Here is an 11,965-nt window from a genome sequence, read left to right as displayed (position 1 = left end):
GGTAGCAATGCCCTTGCTTCATATCCATAATCGGACTTTGAGCCAGCTCTAAACCTGAGTTACCCCTAACTACCTCACCAACCTGCCTGAAACTCACAGGCCAATACGATCGAACCCTTATCATCATCTTCCATGAACGTCTTGGCATTCCATCCAGCCTTGCTCAAACATATATAGCTCCGCATCTTGTAAATGGAGGCGTTTGTGATTGTATGATACTTTGGTGGCATTGTAGCATTAGCTTTCATTCCGACAGACCAAAACACAGAGCCATTAAGCGGCGGAGAAGCCGAGTTAGCGTACCTATCTAAGAATATTTTCATTCGCATTGCCAAGTTAGTAAATCTTGTGGTCCATAAGAGTCAGAATACAAAACAATTTCCAGTTTCTAATCCCATGCAGTAACAGAAGATGGAAACAAGAGCAAAACTTGCCCACAAATGTGCACTGAGGTTAATGTTTGAAGCCACAACATCAGCTGCTCCAGAGGACCACAATCCCATCCATAAAAGCATGAATGCATACGAAACTCTCGTAACTTCAGGAAGGATCTTTCACAGCTTTTCGAAGCACCAGCAAGGAAAATGGGAGCCTGTGAAAAAAACAATGGTCAGTGGGAGATCTTGATATCCAAGTTTTCAATTAGAAATAGAACCCTTAAATGAGACTAAATATTGCATCTACTGCGGCATTTAGGGAAATTCCATGTACTGACAAATTGCACATGAATCAATTAACAGAAACTAAAAATGGTGAACCTCACAAATAGTGTTTTGTTTTTCTTCATCTTTTTTTTTTTTAATTTTTTTAATCTATGTTTTCTTATTTAGTTCTTCAGTATTTTATTTATTAGAAATTAGATTTCGTAATTTAATTTAGTTTGGTATTTATATAATTATTAATGTCTTATGACCTAAGTTATTAGTTCGACTGGATAACCTAGTTGACTTGGGTGTTTTTTCTTCTTCTTTTAATTGTCTTTTTTTCCTTCTAATTTCACCATTCATATAGGGTTAATTGATAATTATATTTCATGATTTATTTGAGTTTGTTTTCTTTAAGGTTATATCAATTTTATAACCTAGGTTATTTTATTGAATTCTTTTCTTTTTTTTTAATTTCATCATTCAATAATGAGTTGATTGAGAATTGAGTTTCTTAATTTGTTTTGATTTGCTTTTATATGGGGTTATCTCAGTCTCATGACTCAGGTTGTGGGTTTAAAAGGTTAGGTTAGGTTGACTCTGGTCAATTTTTTAGTTTGCTTTCTTTGATGTTATTTCTGTCTCATGACCCGGGTTATGAGTTTGGCAGATTAACTCAAATTGTTTTTTATGTCCTTTTTTTCATTGATTTTTTTTTCAATTTTATTCTTCAATATTAAGTTTATTGGGAATTGAGCTTCATAATTTCTTTTGATTTGTTTTCTATGAGGTTATCATGATCTTATAATCAGACTGTATATTTGACAGGTTAACATAGTTTGACTCAAATATTTTATATATATATATATATATATATATATATATAAATTTTATTTTTTAACATTGAATTGATTGTGAATTGAACTTCAAATTTATTTTAATTTGCTTTCTATGGGATGTTATGGTCTCATGACCCGGATCATATATTTAACAAGTTAACCCAGTTCAATTCAATATGCTATTATCTCAATATTAAAAAAATAAAATGTCTTGATTTTTTTTTAGTTAAATTATATTTTTATTGGTAATCTGAATTATCTTTAAATTTAATAAATCAATCTGGGTACATCAGATTTACTCCCACATAATTTATTTATTTATTATTACGGAGATGTTAGCAATGTCCATACACTTCTTTTACATTAAAAAAAAAAAAAAAGAAGAATTATTCCACCTGAACTCGTGAACCATCAATTTACTAGTTTTATCAATTTTGTCACTCCACGAAGGATCTATTGGTTGTTTAATTACAAATTCACCATTCCATTGGTGGTTTTACATACTGGTGTTGTATCTTAGCTAGCGAGTGGATCTTCAGATCGAATTTAACTGCAGGACAGTAATCCACGAGAAAAACATGGACAAGAATTGCAGAATGATTTTTGAAATCTCACATGCTTAAATTTACTTGTGAGAAAGATTATGAAATCAAAAGGAGAGATGAAGAATAACTGGTATTTTAGCTACCACCTCATTACAACTCCCACTCTCTTTCGGCTTTATGTTTCAATTTTCTTTATGGTGAGAGTCTTGAATTGACTAGCATAAGTCATCCAATTCTCATCTATAAAAGTCTCATGATCTGACCTGACTTGATCGGTTTATTTATAATAGCTATATTATCTCACCTAACTTGATCCATCGAAGTTTGATAATCTAGGCATTCTAAATGGATATCAGGAGGTTGTTCACGGTAATCGGACTCCATTATACAATGTACTCGTTTTGTTTTTATATTTGATAATTTATAAATAACATTTATTTTTATTTAGAAATGTTTTGGCTTTAAAACTTTTATTAGCGATTTTTCTATTAAATTTATTTAACATAACAAAAAAGAATTTGTCTCTTTACTAAAAAGAAAAAAGGAAATGATTATAATTAAATGGTGGTGTAATGTATAGATATGGAGTGTCATGATACTTAAAGTCTATGCTGTAAATTCTCTTTTAAAAGCAAAAGCAAATTCATGAAAATTTGCAATATAAGATCAAGTTATCAACTCATGAATACATGTAATATTCATGAATACATGTAATATCCAACCTGCTTGTATCTAAAAAAAAATAGATAGACAAAGTTTATAATTTATAAAATAACAATTTAAATTGGATATAATTATAAATACAAACCCAACCCAACTATATCAATCAAAACCACAACTAGGTTCTGAATTTCTATAGCTTCGAGTTTAAGCCTGCTTTTTAGATCTGGATGGTTTATGATCATGTCTTTTAACTCTTGCTAACTCTTGCTGGTTCTTTTTATTGAGAGTGCTTTTTATGCCTTGAGTCGGTCTATGCTAAAATGGTTTAGCAGACTTACACTTATTTTTATTATTCCTTATTTTTTTCATGGCTTTGATATGCAAGTAGAAAAAACGAAAGGCTAGATGCACACAACATACCCATACGCGCCTGCCAGGTGATTATAGATGAATTGAGCTATGGAATCCTGCCAGTGCCAAAGTTTGATATGCGAGCTTCTGTATTCGAAATCGAGCAAAAGGTTTTTATGTCTTTATGAACAAGTAGGGGTGAAACATCGTGGTGCATGCAAGCCACCCCATGAGCAACGCCTTAGTAGACAATATTTACCATCTTGTACCAATCCAATTCTTTAGCTTCTTCATCGTTTCTTAAGATTGTTGCCAAAAATACTTACCCTCAGTTCGTCTTAGCGGACAATATTTACCCTCTTTGAAGGCTTGTCATAACCTAAAAACGGGTACCATGAATGCAAACCGATACCATATATTCGTACTTAACATCTCGGGAGTTGCAATGATAAAGCACCTTGTTTGCTTTTATATTTGTGCTCAACACACGTACGGCACAAACATACCTAATGGCGCCAGTTTTCATATTCATTTGGATCTGGATCGATCCTTTTCGCCCTGAATCTTCCATTCAGTTCAAACGTGTCAAAGAATGGAAAGGGCTGGCAGGATTGGTAATCAATCTGTCAATGCAGCCACTTCCATGGAAACTAAAACCTGCAGAAGTAGATTCCAGGACCAAAGCCTCATCCAGAATAACTTTATGAGAATCAAAATCTTCAAATACGTAGATCAATAATTTGCACAGAATTGACAATCTTTCTGCTGCTTCGGCAGAAAAGAGGGAATCTAGAACTTAAAGACAGCTCTTTATCAGCTTGCTCATGCATTACTATTGGTTGGTGGAGTGCTAGAAGTACTTGGTAAAAAGCACAACATCACCGGGCCAAATCAAGACAATGTCACAGTAAAGTTGTTAAAACACCAGATTGGCCAGCATTAATATGAAATCGTTGATGGCAGAGTAGCAACGATAGCTGGTGCATTCTCTTCCAGTTAGCATCATTCACACTTCCTAAAAAACACTATATAAGGCCAATATAAATGAACCGTAAGAAATCATATTGATTAGAACATTTAGTAATAGAATTGGACATGACAATCATAACAGAAAGAGAGATCATTTAAGGGAAGTAATGAACCAAGGAATCAGTGGGAAGGAACAAAAGAAGAAAGGAAAAGGAATCCACCCAGAGGTAGTAAAGTCTCGACAATGGCAAGCAACAAAGCTGGAATGTTAAAGCAATAGCATGCGAATGAGCAAGAAACACCTGAGAGACTCATACAGCATCAGGCAATGAGAGCAGGTACAAAAAACTTCAATCAAGCCTAAATTTGGAGAGCAATGCACCAAGAACGTAGATATATGTAACCTTCAAAAGCATAAGTTGATTAAATCCACCATACAATGTTTCATCCATCAAAAGATAATTCTAGCATGTCATTATTCTTACAAAAGTAGGAACACACTACTCCAAGATCGAAATTCCCAACATTCCTGAAAGGCAAGAAATCATAATACTAAGGGTCCAGCCACTAATGGAGAATATAATCAATAATCAAATTGCATGGGACTCACATCGGTATCAAACCTTCATGTGAATGGGCTCAAGAATCAACAGGTTCATTGCAAGGTGAGACACTCTTTGAAGCAGGTGAGCGTTTGTTATCATTGCGTCCATTAGGACTTCCATCCCTACGATGTGCCCTGAGTGGAGAAGGGCTCCTTGGAGAATTAGGGCTGAGCCAAGCAAGGAAGGCAGGTAAACATGGATCAAGTTTCCAATCAGATAAACAAATTACAAGCAATTTTGATGATGAGAAAAGCATAAGAATGATCTAATAATACCTTCCATTAGGTGAGCCTTTGTTATCATTGCGTCCATTAGGACTTCCATCCCTACGATGTTCCCTGTGTGGAGAAGGGCTCCTTGGAGAATTAGGGCTGAGCCAAGCAAGGAAGGCATGTAAACATGGATCAAGTTTCCAATCAGATAAACAAATTACAAGCAATTTTGATGATGAGAAAAGCATAAGAATTATCTAATAATACCTTCCATTAGGTGAGCGTTTGTTATCATTGCGTCCATTAGGACTTCCATCCCTACGATGTGCCCTGTGTGGAGAAGGGCTCCTTGGAGAATTAGGGCTGAGCCAAGCAAGGAAGGCATGCAAACATGGATCAAGTTTCCAATCAGATAAACAAATTACAAGCAATTTTGATGATGAGAAAAGCATAAGAATGATCTAATAATACCTTGCATAAGACTGACTCCGACGGTGTCGTTTCTCATCATGTCCTCTACCACATTCTTTGCGATGATCTGGGCTGTGGCTCACGCTTCGGGGATGATAATCTCTATCCCTACCTCGATACCCATCACGGTCATAACGATCTCTGCTTCTACTGCGACTTCTCTTTCTGTAATCCCTGTCCCTGTCCTTGTCCCTGTAGCCATCTCGATACCTGAAAAATATTTGGTGAGACACCACAGGCAGTGAAACTACAATAACACTATGCCACATTTACAAGCTTTAAGGTGGAATCAATTTGCAAGATGATGGCATCTCCTCATAAATGTTCATTTAAAACCTAAATCTTCCACAATACAAACAGAATGCAAGCCAAAGTCTGGAGAAGATCCTCACCTTGGACGAGGGCTGCGGCTTCTGGACCTACCTTTAATCTTTGAAGATGATTCCACTATCCTCCCACTCTGACTGAAAATATAAACAAAACAACTGAATTAAAATGGAAAAAACCCGAAGCAACAATTACTTGAAGAAGAAAATGCAACTTCTCAATCAGTTTTAATAAAAAATATCCTAGTGTAAAATAATCATATAGCAAACAAAAGTAGAAAACTAAATTTGAAAACAAGAGAACACAAAGGGAAAAATAAAAAGATTTCACCTAGGTAAAGAAAGATAACATACTCCACAGAAGGGGAAAAAGAACAAGTAGAAAGCTTCCATCTAATTGATGTAGTTGGGCTTGCAATAACAGATGATTGTAAACAGTCAGGTGTGGGTTTATCACAATTAGATGAGAACTTGCCTTAGACAGATTACGTGGATGGCCTAGCAGATATAGTTATAGACCAGTGAGACAAATCTAGGTCTAAAAAAAAGTCTAGTTGCGCCAGACTAGAATAACAACTCAAAAGAATCATAACTTTTGATCTGACCATTGGATCACACTCAAATTTTTATAGGAGTTTCTGGAGTTTCTTAGATTTTGAAAATGCCATAAGGCCCCAATTTTAGCAGTTTTTGTGATTTTCCTTATTATTTTCGGATTTCATGCTTCTTTTCTTTGTAATTTCAGATTTTTATTTTGTTTTCTAATTGAGATAGGGTTTTTAGCTTATTTAAGGCTTTGTAAACCTCCTGAGAAGGGGCACTTAAGGATTGTTATTTTAGAGAATAAAACATGCGAACTTGAGGTTCATATCTGCAGCCCCTTTCAATCATTAAAATTCATGTATTCTTTCTTTGTTTGTTATCGTCTTTAGCTTCCGTCTACATCACTAACATAGACCCGAGAACAAAAAATTAAATAGAGTAAACGTACGGTTGTTTGCAAGTTTCAGGCAAAATAGCTCTCGTTTGGATCAATAGTAATTTATTACCTAATCCAAATTGTAGATTCTTTGCACAGCTGCAGGTGCTAGAAGTCCCATAATTTGTTCATTATTAACAAAACAAGCATCCAAATAAACATTTTTTCTTCCCCGTTATATAAACTCAAAAGAAGTTAAAAGAGTTTTAACCACTCACATTCGCTCAGCGTTGGGCCCAAACTTAGCGAATTGCACCATAATCTCTCTGCCATCCACAACTCTGCCTAAAAAAAATATCCAAAATACAAATTAATAACCTTAAATTTTCAAAATAATAAGAATAATAATAACAACAACGGAATACAATAATTCGAGTGTATAAAAAAGTATAAACACTAACCATCAAGCCTATCAACTGCCTTCCGCGCCTCTTCAGCGTATTTATACCTCACAAACGCAAAGCCTCTCGATTCTCCAGTCCTTTCGAAAAACAATCATTACTACACACACATTTATATACAAAAAAGTGTATGCATAGGTTTATTTATATACCTCCGATCGCGGGGTATGAATACATCGACTACCTTGCCGTACTTGTCAAAGAGAGGGAAAAGATCGTCGGCAGTGGTTCCTGCGAGAGAGTAAGAACAGAGAGTTATGAATTATTAACATCATGGTACCAAATTAAAGGGAAGAGTAAAACTGGAGAGAAGGGAAGTATAAATACGGAAAGTGATGTTGAGAACGAGGAGAGAAAAAGTGTCTCTGATATCTGGAGGACCAGATCGGCCGAAATGTGACATATCGCTGTGCGGCTTTGATGAGCTAGTGGGTGACGGGGTGAAGGAGTGCGTGTGTGTTCTGTGCGTGGCGGATTGGGGGACTAGGGTTTTGAATTTTGAGGAGTGGGAAAAATGGGATTGAATTTTTTTTGACAAGAATAGTAGTAGTAGAAGAGTTGTTTTCTAAAATATTTTATTTTATTTAAAAATATATTATAATATTTTTAATATTAATATATCAAAATATTTAAAAATTAAAAAATTTAATTTAAAACTAAAATATTAATTTTTTTTTGTAGAAATATGGTTGGACTGTAATACCAAATACCACCTATGTTTTGATTTGTATGGGCTTGTTTTATTTCTAGAGTTACAAGACGCTTGCTCCACTTGCCTTGTTGGTATTGTTTTGAAACCTGACCCAATAATAACTTAGAATAAGGTCCGGGCCATAGATTGAAATAGTAATTAGAATTAATCCAAGTCAACCTAAAAAAATTCAAAATAATATTGTTTTGATAAAAAAAATATCAAAAAAATCAACGAGTTGATGACTGAGTTTTGACTGGTTTAAGATCGAGTTGACCAAGTCAACCTAAATTTTTGACCGAGTTAGCTAAGTTTTTCTTTTTACCTAGTCAACCCGGAACCTAAACCAGTTTGGGTTTTAAAACTATATTTGTTAGTTCAAGATTCATTCCTGCTTTTCCCATCAACAAAGACCCGCATTTCTTTTCTTGCAAAAAGGTTTTTCTTTTTTCAAAAAGAAATAAGTTTTTGTTTTTAAAAAGAAAAGGCCTAAATGTATAGAAATAAGGTTCATAATTCTTGCATCTACTCTCTACTCTCCACATCACCATTTGTCGGCACCACCATAGGTTAAAAGTGTGTTTGTCTTTGTGATAATTTTTGTGGTTATGGTTTGAAAAAGTGATTTTTTAAAATTACTTTTATTGTGGTTGGTTTAGATAAAAATGTGTGTTTGGTTAAAATTATACTTTGAATTGTTGTTTGAGCAAAAGCATATCATGGTATGTTTGATTAAAATTGCGGTTGGAATTGATATTGTACATAAAATGACTAAATAAGACACAAATTTATTTCTTATGTTTTAAATAGAAAAAATAACAAAGAGTTGGCATTAATAGGTATAAAAAGAAATTGTTCATTAAAAAAAAAAACATTATTGTCCCATCAAACTTGCTACAATGCCATCACAAACATAATCCATACGCGAACCCCTCTAGTGCCCATGTGTTTGTGATCGTGGAACCACATCGGTTAAAATATTTTCATGAACAAAATCAAGACGGTGATCAAACTCATTAAATGCAATATCTTGAATCGACTTCCTTCTAATGTAATTATGCAATGTTATTGATGCGATAACAATTTGAGCTTGTGTTTTGTAAGGAAACACAAGTATGTTCTGCAAGATTCTTCATCTTTTTTCTTTTTTTTTCCAAACTTCAAAAGTACATTCTATTATACATCATATCGATGAAAGGATACGATTGAATATTTCTTCCTGACTTTGCGATTGGCCTTGTCAACGAAATTCTGGAAGATGATATCTTTTATTTTTATATGGCCCCAAGTAACTATACTCATTTAGATATCCTGAATCGATAAGATAATACTTTCTTGCAATAGCATAATGTTTGTTTTAAACTTATTCCTATTACAAACTGAAAAGAAAATTATTCAAATTTAATAGCATTGACATTGTTTATTTCTCAATACCTTCTGGTTGCTTTGGAAATTTTATATTTGGATTATCAATTGCCTTAAGAAAATTATTAAAAAAAAAACACTTATATAAAACACCTAATTAGTTACAATGCAATACTTACATAAACCAAATTTAAATTTTAAAACCAACAACATAAATTTAATTCAATATCCAAAACACAAACCAAATATAAATTCTAAAATATTTTTTAAAAAATATCCAACAACATAAATTCTAAAATATTTAAAATAAGAGAACTAATACATTATCTAAAAAAGCAATGCCCAATCAAGAAGTGCAAATCAATAACAACTTTATGATTTTCAAAAAAAATGATTATCAAGTTTTTTTTTTAATTTTAGAAACACCCTTAAATATTGGGATGCAAATTTAATAATTTCTTTTAAATGCTAACTTTACTATTAAAATAAAAATTTTAAAAAGGACAAATCTCTTTAATTACCGAAACCAATCTTTGAGTTAAAAATGGTTGTGGGCAGATGAGAAAATATCTAACTACTAGCCATTAGGAGAAGGAGAGAGAAGTCATTTGTATCAAAAGAAATGGATGGTTGTTAGCGGTTTGCATATGTAGAGGCAAGAGTAAAAGGAGAAATAATAAAGACATGGAGGGAAAATAACGTTCATCTTCTTCATTTGACCACTATACATATATAAAAAAAAATAGATCGGGTCTCAGCCGAGTTTACCCGGGTCAGGTGAGTCCCAGGTCGACCGGGTTTGCCGGGCCAACTCCCAGGTGGGTTTTTGCTTAGACCCGAACTGGTCCCATGCGCGGGTCGACTCGCCGATTTGGTCTGGGTTCAAAACTATGCTAAAACCTTCTCTACAAAATACATTGCATTCAAAGATTGGTTGATGATGAATGGTAAAAAAAAAGGCATGACCGAGCTTCAAAGTTTCAATAATAGAAAATGACTTTATTAAAGAAAATAATTCATTCTAGCAAAACCAAAAATTTATATAATTAGAAAGATCTTGCTTGATTTGTGTTTAATTTTCTGTTAGCGGAGAGTGACAAAAAAATAATCAAAATCTGTGAAATAATATGTTAGTTATAATTATGATATTTATATTATATCAAAGCATTATTTTAAATGTTCTTGATTAATACTTTATTAAGACTAGATATTAATTAGAGCCGTTAAAATTGGTACATATTGTATTCTTTTCTCTATGAAAGAAAACAATTGTTCTTATAAGTTAAGGTATAAGAGATATCTAAAAATAATATATAGGTACTTATAAGATGACATCTACACTGAACTGACTTGCATGAGATTTTCTATGAAGGCTCACGTGACACTTGTATAAGTGATTTTTAGACTTAAAATTGTTATGTTATCTTATATAAAGAATGTTATGTTTTGACCATAACTGCATGTTATCTTAATCAAAGGTAACAAATGGAAAAATATTGAGTATAACACAAATTATATGAAGTTATTTGAGTGATAAAGATGATTCATAACCGTAAGTGAACTAAAAAAATAATTCTACATGTTTTTAAATTATATTGATTGTGAAATACTTGTGCAAGATGAATTAGATTTGAAAAAAGATTCAAATCTTTTTCAAATAATCAATTACTATAATATTAAGAAGAAACATGATTTGACAAAATAAACACATTTAATTTTTAAATATCTAAATTGAAACATTCTTAATGAAAATATAATAATTATACTGAGAAAGTTGTCATTGGAAGGCTAAGACAAACCACAAATAATTTTCTAATATCTAAGGGATCATGATATGTTGTTAGACGGTGCACTTGATCTTAAAATATATATTAATAAATTAAATCATTTAATCCTATTTTATTTAGTATTGTGATTTACATTTGGGATAACATATTTGGAAACCTAATGAGTCATGAACATTAAAAACCATAGGTATGGCTTGATTAATCAAATATGACTTTGATTGTAAAAAAGATTTATAAATTCAGAACTATAATATAATCTATATAAGGAATTATAATTTTAGACCTAAAAAATAGGGATCTTTGAAATCTCAAAAAATTTAAAATTATAATTTTTATGGTGTATATGTATTTTAAGAAACCCAATCATTTATGCTTGGGAATAGTGTTTTCGAGGTTTCTAGTATTTTGTTTTTCATATTTTTAAGTCGAAAGAGGTTGAGATTAGGATTTTTAGGATATGAAGAATTAGCAACCTAATTTTTTTGTCACCAAAGGTGGCAGGAAACTATTACAGCATGAGACATATCATTTGTTCATTTGGATGACTTGTCATTCATTTCCTTTTAAAAAAGAAGGGGAATAGTTTGGACTCCAAGGCCTAGGCGTGCCAAGGCTGTTTTTTTAGAAAGTTTAGGGGTTCTAGCCTTGGCTTGAAGGCCTAGTTACTCCTCGGCTTGGTTTTTGAAAGCTAGAATGCATATGCCTGAACGTAATCCTTTCATGCCCATACATATTTGGGCTATTTTCTGAGCCCTTATCTCTCTGTTATATTTTTTTTTTTGTTAAATTTCTTTATATTTTTAAAATAAATCTTGATGTTTAAAGAAATATTCAATTATGTCATATTTTTTTAAATAAAATTAGAATTTTTTTATAGTGATATTTTTAATTTTTAAAATAATTATGTATGAAAGTAATATGTATGAATTTTTTAAAAAACAAATTGTACATGAATATTCAATGAGAATAAAATATATTTTGTTATTTTTTATTTTTTCTTGAATTATTTATTCTTTTATATTTTTATATAGTCATATATAAAAATAATCGAGATATTTTTTTTTCTTGGTTAAAAATTGATTTACAAATCATGATAAATTTCTTATAAAAAAACCAA

The 11,965-nt window shown here is 32.2% G+C and overlaps 1 protein-coding gene across 5 annotated transcripts; it reads right to left on the bottom strand.

Annotated features, from left to right (window-relative positions):
- Positions 1–3,688: 3,688 nt before the first annotated feature.
- LOC118030433 (uncharacterized) lies at positions 3,689–7,533 on the bottom strand. 5 transcript variants are annotated; one of them, XR_012169798.1, is made up of 11 exons: positions 7,333–7,532; positions 7,158–7,236; positions 7,006–7,085; positions 6,823–6,889; positions 5,692–5,763; positions 5,300–5,509; positions 5,096–5,191; positions 4,892–4,987; positions 4,622–4,783; positions 4,497–4,540; positions 3,689–4,067 (listed from the first exon to the last, which is right to left on the bottom strand). XR_012169798.1 is itself a non-coding variant. In XM_035034540.2 (10 exons), the coding sequence occupies exons 1-9, from the start codon at positions 7,406–7,408 to the stop codon at positions 4,651–4,653; spliced, it is 909 nt and encodes a 302-aa protein (XP_034890431.1). In that variant the 5' UTR covers positions 7,409–7,532; the 3' UTR covers positions 4,389–4,540; positions 4,622–4,650. The 5 variants fall into 5 exon arrangements, 2 of the variants coding, with proteins under 2 accessions (XP_034890431.1, XP_034890434.1); XR_004684337.2 differs by having other exon boundaries at positions 3,689–4,057; XR_004684335.2 differs by lacking the exon at positions 3,689–4,067 and adding an exon at positions 4,389–4,415.
- Positions 7,534–11,965: the final 4,432 nt, after the last annotated feature.

Source organism: Populus alba, chromosome 5 (assembly GCF_005239225.2).
Source record: "Populus alba chromosome 5, ASM523922v2, whole genome shotgun sequence".
NCBI classification, from domain to species: domain Eukaryota; kingdom Viridiplantae; phylum Streptophyta; class Magnoliopsida; order Malpighiales; family Salicaceae; genus Populus; species Populus alba.
Note: the sequence above shows the minus strand (reverse complement) of the source record. Positions and strands in the feature narration are given on the sequence as shown.